The following is a 6,837-nucleotide window of genomic DNA, read 5'->3' as shown; positions in this document are numbered from 1 at the left end:
TGTGTACACACACACACACACACACACACACACACACACACACACACATACATACACATATGTATGTATATACACACATACACTCATTAGAGGAAGATGAATTGGGAGAGGAAGATGAATTGGGAGAAGAATACGATATGATGGAGAGATGTTAGGATATTTACTAATAACTTTATCATTAGTAATAACATCACATTAGTCAATACTTCTAGATCAATCGAGTATATATTGAGATGATGTAGCAGTGAAGTCACTTACAAGAAACATAAAAGACATATCATTGGAAATAAAGTGTAGTGAGATAGTGAACTTGTAAGAAAGAGGAGAAATATAAAATTTATAATTGTAAATGGAAAAGATAATTGATCTCAAAATGAAAAAAAGAGAACCTCTAAAACTATAAAACCTAATGTGATTTTGAAGGGTGGGTGAAAGATAAGGAATAGAACCAAGAATGAAAAATTAATTAGATGATGAATTTAATGAAAAGTATAAATTATTTATAAAAATATGATATGATTATAAATGTAATATGCAAATCTAAAAACACTAATATGAATAAGAAACCCAATTTAGAAAGACTGGGTCATAATAATTAATCACATAAGAATAAATCAATGTAGACGATAATTGACAGTTGATGCTCTTACTAAAAGTAAGGAGGATAAAGTGCCCTAGATTTGTCACAAAAGAATAATATAATAAATAAATATTTTGGATATGTTGATCTTTGGCCTCAAAGATGTGATATCTTATATTGATAATTGCCTTTGTTCTTATACTAATTTTGTAGTTGCCAAAATATATTTTATGGGCTGGTATATTATCACAACTAGGCACTATTCATTCTTCTACATGCTTGATCTAATATCAAGATACAATTTTGATTACTTGATCCATACTTCTAGATAATTCTCCTTCTATCATTTAAAATTGGTGGTTTTTAGAAATACCTTTGACATCTTGTTATACAACCAAGATCTAACTATCTTACATTTAGATCAGCTTTTTGATATTGTAAACTAGATCAAGGACAATAGACAAATGCTTACGATGAATATTTGTTGTTCTTTTTAGTTCACCAAATCTACATGTTTCACCATTAGTTAGTCTTTAAACGTTTTAAGATGATAAAATGATTATAATGAATACAATAAATATGTCTAAATAATACATATCCTATGAATTCATGGAAATGTTTGTTTAGAAAATTGTGGGTAAGGAAAGGTAAACTGGAGCATCTGACCAATCCTAAATATTTAATTATTATTTTAGGACAAGACAAATTTGCACTTGCAAGGACATCCTAATGATCACGGACCCATCGTGAACTAAATAAATGAGAGCCAAATTGGAGTGTATAATGTTAAATGAATACAAATGCATGCAAGATTGTAAATGAGACTGAGATTTCATGCATAACCATGTTGTTTGAGTGATGAGGACTGTGATTGGCCTTACCCTGCTAATCAATTTATGTGTTGCAACATCGGATCATGTGCTGCGAGAGTTGGATATTGTTGTCCAATGCCATCTAAACCAGCTGAAAATGTGGTGGAGGGAACCATCAACAAGGAGGATTGAACTTATCTTTATTACTGTGTTCATTTTTTTTAGGGTTGTGTTTGTTGTTTTCTGTTCGTTTGTCTTGCTTAGTAGCTGATTATCTTTCTGTTATTGTTAAGTACTTTTCCATCATTTCATTCTCTTATTTGTAAGGGTGGGTAATTTTTCCATTTTATGTGTTGTGGGAGTCGGATATTGTTGTCCGTTCTTTGAGAAGGAGAATAAGAAGGATTGAAGTTCTCTTTAGTAGTCCTTCTCTACTGTGTTCTTTTGTTTTCTGGGTTGTATTTTCTATTTTCTGTTGTTTTGTTATTTTGTCTTGCTTAGTGGCTGTGCGTTTTTCTGTTATTGTTAAGTACATTTTGATTATCTCTAGCTCTACTTTGTAAGGGTGGAAGCCTTTTTTCTGTTTATATAATAAAAATATTTGATTTGAATGGATATAAAGACTCTTCATTTGCTCATATCTCATATCTCATGTTAATCTTGTGAGAGAAAAATACTTAATTCTCTAATAGACTTTAATACTTAATTCTCGAATAGACTCTTCTCAATTAAATACTTCATTATGTTTGAGGAGGTAGGCAAAGTTTACTATTATGATAAATTAGCTCATATCTCATATCTCATGTTAATCTTGTGAGAGAGAAATACTTAATTCTCTAATAGACTTTTCTCAATTAAATACTTTATTATGCTTGAGGAGGTAGGCAAAGTTTACTATTATGATAAATAATAGAATAGGATGCGAAGTTTCAGATATCATATTTTCTTTTATATGTCTATTCAAAGTTTCAGATCTTATACTCTTTTCTCTAGCTCTTGATTTTGATTATAAATCATATAGTATGATTTAAAATATTGATAAGAAAAAAGAATGCACAATCATAAATTAGAAGCTCAATTCACATCAACATGGAAGGTAGGAAAAAATTCAATGGGGAGTTTGAGTGGGAACTTGGGCAGGCAGCCTACTCCTTCAATCATGACAAATTTTTAGGGGAATGTTGCGGGTGCAGGACTTGAAGGACAACAGGAAGGACAAGGCGGTGAAAAGACAAGAGACGCTTAGGATGAAGGTGCAATTTCTGAAGATGGGGACCCACAAAATGAGGGGATTCTAGATGATCCTGGTAGGGGTTCTCGTGATAAGGGGGGTCAGGTTGCTGATAAACTTTGGTCCTCCCTCTTTGGTGTTAAACCTCGTGGTAAGTCGGCAATCTCTCCTGTTAGTAATATTTCAAAGCCAGCTTCTAGGTGATTTGTGATTGTTGTCCCTAATCAGGTGATAGATCATAACATCTTTATTATGGCTCTATCATTAGTTGGCAAGTTCATGGGCCCTAGGCCTAACATTGATTTGGTTAGAGATTTTGCCAAGAAGAAATGGTGCTTGAAAGGTCAGATCGAAATAACAGCTATGCCAAAAGGCTTTTTCTCCTTTGCCTTTTCTTGTGAAGAAGATTTGTATGTTGTTCTTTGTGGAGGCCCTTGGGTTATTGGGAAGACCTCTTTGGCTTTGAAGTGTTGGTTTCCCAATCTAGATTTGAATGATGGTAGTTTTTCTTCTGCCCCTGTTTGGGTTAGAGTGCCTAGCTTTCCCTTGGAATTTTGGCATGAGGATGTGTTTAAGGGTCTGGCCAGCTCCTTTGGAGAACTCTTATCTGTTGACCCAATGATGGCAGCCAGGAAAAGAATGGTTTACGCTAGGATCTATATTTGTATTAGTCAGAATATTGATCTCCCATCCTCGGTGGATATCATTTCTAAGTTGGGAAAATGGACTCAGCCAGTGGAATTTGAGACTATATCATTTGTTTGCTTCCATTGTAAAAAGTATAGGCACTGGGATAAGAAATGTCCTCTACAAACCAACACGAATGTTTCCCCCAATAACAAGAATGTTTCCCCCAAGAGTGACCCTCGATAGCAAATATGGAGAGAGAAAAAAACTAAGGAGGTTTAGGGCGATGCTGGCATGGTTGAGACTTGTCCTATATCTTCTGCGAGGGTTCTGATTGGGTATGGCATCCCTATTTTTAAGGATAATGTTGGTCAAAGGGGTCCAAATGGATCTTCTGCAATTGTTCCAATTCAATTAGAGCAAGGTGGTGCTAATGATATTCTAAAGCCGAAGACTCTAGACCAGCAAAAGGAGGATAGAGAAATGGAAGAAGGAAATAGTGATGATGGTACTGATAAATTGGAGCAATGTATTGCTAAAGATTATTTGAAGCCTAATACTTCTGACCTGCAACTTAAGGATGGAGAGATAGATGAAGGAAAAAATGATGGAGGGGTTGCTTTAACTATTCCTAAGCGTATGGAAATGGAGGTTTTGAATGTTTCCTTGAATTGTTTGAGTTCTCAATCTGTGGAGTGTGTGATATCTACCTACCCTGAGGTGGAGAGGCCCCCTCTTTCTCAGACCTCATTGAAGATTAATCAAAAGGAGTATGTTGGTGGGATTGGTCCCCTGAAATTGGGGAAAGAAAATAATGTGCCTACTCAGGCAGTTTTGGGGGATGAAGTCCCATTTACTCAAGTGGAGAAAAAGAAGTCTAAGAAATTTGGATAGAATGTTGGGGCATCACAAGTTGGTGTTTTTACTAGGCAGAAGTGTAAAGATGATACTGGTACCCCAAATGCCACTCTTGGTAGGGAATATACTAAATGGATTAGAGATCAAGAATGTCAACGTAATATAGCGGATGGTAGTCAGCGGACCATCTATGAGGTATGTTCTCTTGGTCTAATTTGAATCCTGCGCTCTTTATCTCTCTAAGCAGGCTCCATAGAAGGTAGTGTCAACCCCCCCCATTTCATTTCCTAGAACATAAGGGAACTCAATGCACCCGATAAACAAGATATTATTCATAATTTATTCAAGAAACTAAAGTGGTTAAAGAAAAGGTGAAAATTTTGAAGTCTTTTAGGCATTGTGGGGTGGTTGGTAGTAGTTTTGAAGGTGCCTCAGGTGGGACTGCTATGTTTTGGAATATTAACTATATTAAAGGTGAAATCATGGATGTGGATACCAATTTTGTCTCTGTCAAATTTCATCATATTAGGGATGAGTTATCCTTGGTTATTTCTAATATCTACACTCCCAATTCTAAAGTGGCTAGGAATAAGTTTTGGAAGAAGTTGGAGGCTCATCTCTCTAAGCACTATAATGACAATTGGATTATTATGGGAGATTTTAATACTCCTCTTCATAATTATGAAAAAATTAGAGGCTCTCAAATCCAAGTGGATAGTTGGTTGGACTTGATGGCTTTTATTGATGCTCTTTCTTTACATGATGTTGATCTTCAAGGTGCCTCTTTTACCTGGACCAATAGGAGAGCGGGTGATTATTTGATCCAAGTGCATCTAGATCATACCCTTATCTTTAATAATTGGCTGGTAAAATATGGCTACTCTCTTACGACCCTCCTAGGGTTGGATCTGATAATTTCCCTATTTCTTTTGTTGCTGAGGCTATTAATGGTAAGAGAAAATTTCCCTTCAAGTTTGAAAAGATGTGGTTGTCCCACCCATTGTTGGAAGATAGTATTAAGCAGTGGTGGAATATTGCAGTGGATGGGTCTACTATGTTCAGGGTTGCCAAAAAAATCAGATTTGTGAAAGATAATATTAGAAGATGGAATAAAGATGTGTTTGGTAACCTTTTTGCTTCTAAGTCTACTATTTAGTGTGAGCTTACAGATATTCAAGACAAGATTTAGGCTGAAGGTTATTCTTCTGGTTCTTTGGAAAGGGAGAATGATATTTTGAAGAAATACCATGAAATTATTGCAAGGGAAAAGGTCTTTTGGAAGCAAAGGTCCAGAGCATTATGGTTGTCTGCCGAGGACAAAAATACAATATTTTTCCATTTAACTGCCCTTAAACATAAAGCGGCCAATATGATTTCTAAGTTGGTGGTGGGAGATTGGACGTTGTTGAAAGATGATTAAATTTGTGGGGAAGCCTCTAGATTGTTTTCCTCCCTTCTTTCAACTAAAGATAATATGGATGTTGAGGCTCAGAATTCTCTTTTAGAAGCCATTCCCTCTATCTTGAATGAGGAGCATAATAATTTTTTGACTGCTATTCCTTCTAAGGATAGAATTAAAGTTGTCATTTTTTCCTTTGAAGGTAATAAAACCTTGAGGTCGGATGGCTTTTCGATGTTTTTCTTTCAAACTTTTTGGCACATTATGGAGAAGGATGTCTATGATGGGGTGAAAGAATTTTTTGGGGCCAGGAATTTGCTAAAGGAGCTTAACTCTACTTTTATTGTGTTGATCCCTAAGTCTATTGGGGTTGAGGCTATGGATTGTATCCGCTATATTAGCCTCTATAATTCCTTTTACAAGATTATTTCAAAGGTTCTCACTTTGAGACTTCTGTCTATTTTTCTTGCTATGATTTCCCCATAATAGAATGACTTTGTTCTGGGAAGGCAGATTCTTGACTCTATCACTACGGTGCATGAGAACATCCATTCCTTGGATGTGTCTCATAAAGAGGGATTTCTTATGAATATGGATCTTTCCAAAGCTTATGACCGAGTTGATTGGTCTTTTCTTTCCAGAATCCTTCAAGCCTTTGGGTTTTGTAGCAGAGTTATTAGGCTTATTTGGCAGTTGGTCTCTACTCACTCCTTTGTTGTCCTTATTAATGGGTCCTCTTCTCCCATCTTCAAGTCTTCCAAAGGTTTAAGATAGGGGGATCTAATTTATCCAATCCTCTTCACCATTATGGCGGAAGCTCTTGGCAAATACTTGTTGAAACTTGTTTCAAAAGGTTCTTTTCAGGGTTTGAGGTCTTCTTCGTCTAATCTTGTGTGCTCCCACCAGCAGTTCATTGATGATACTATTATTTTGGGGAGCTCTACTATTAGGGAAGAAAGAACTTTGAAGAATGCTTTATATATTTATAGTAAGGCTTCTGGTTAGTTGATTAATTGGAATAAAAGTTCCCTTTTCTTTTTCAACACTCTTGAGGTCAAGCAGAGAAGGATTGTGGACATTCTTGGCTATGATATTAGTTCTTTTCCTTCTACTTATCTTGGCCTTCCCCTCTGTTTGAAACTATCTGATTCCTTTTGGCTGTCTCTAATTGATAGATTCAATAAAAAGCTGGTGGGGTGGAAAGACGCTTTGTTGAGTTAGGCAGGGAAATTATAACTTCTGAATTCCACTCTTCAAAATATCCCAGCCTATGCTTTAAGTCTCTTTAAAATTCCTACCATATTTTCTAATGTTATTGAAAGGATTCAAA

General features: G+C 35.7%; 1 protein-coding gene across 1 annotated transcript; it reads left to right on the top strand.

Annotated features, from left to right (window-relative positions):
• Window positions 1-2,875: 2,875 nt before the first annotated feature.
• LOC131857722 (uncharacterized) lies at window positions 2,876-3,496 on the top strand. Its single transcript, XM_059210431.1, has one exon. The coding sequence runs from the start codon at window positions 2,876-2,878 to the stop codon at window positions 3,494-3,496; it is 621 nt and encodes a 206-aa protein (XP_059066414.1).
• The last annotated feature ends 3,341 nt before the right edge of the window (window positions 3,497-6,837 follow it).

Source organism: Cryptomeria japonica, chromosome 8 (genome assembly GCF_030272615.1).
Source record: "Cryptomeria japonica chromosome 8, Sugi_1.0, whole genome shotgun sequence".
Classification (NCBI taxonomy): domain Eukaryota; kingdom Viridiplantae; phylum Streptophyta; class Pinopsida; order Cupressales; family Cupressaceae; genus Cryptomeria; species Cryptomeria japonica.
This window is presented reverse-complemented; position numbering and strand designations above follow the sequence as displayed.

Coding starts and splice junctions, on each gene's coding strand:
- LOC131857722 (XM_059210431.1), top strand. CDS start 2,876: ATGGCTCTATCATTAGTTGGCAAGTTCATGGGCCCTAGGCCTAACATT.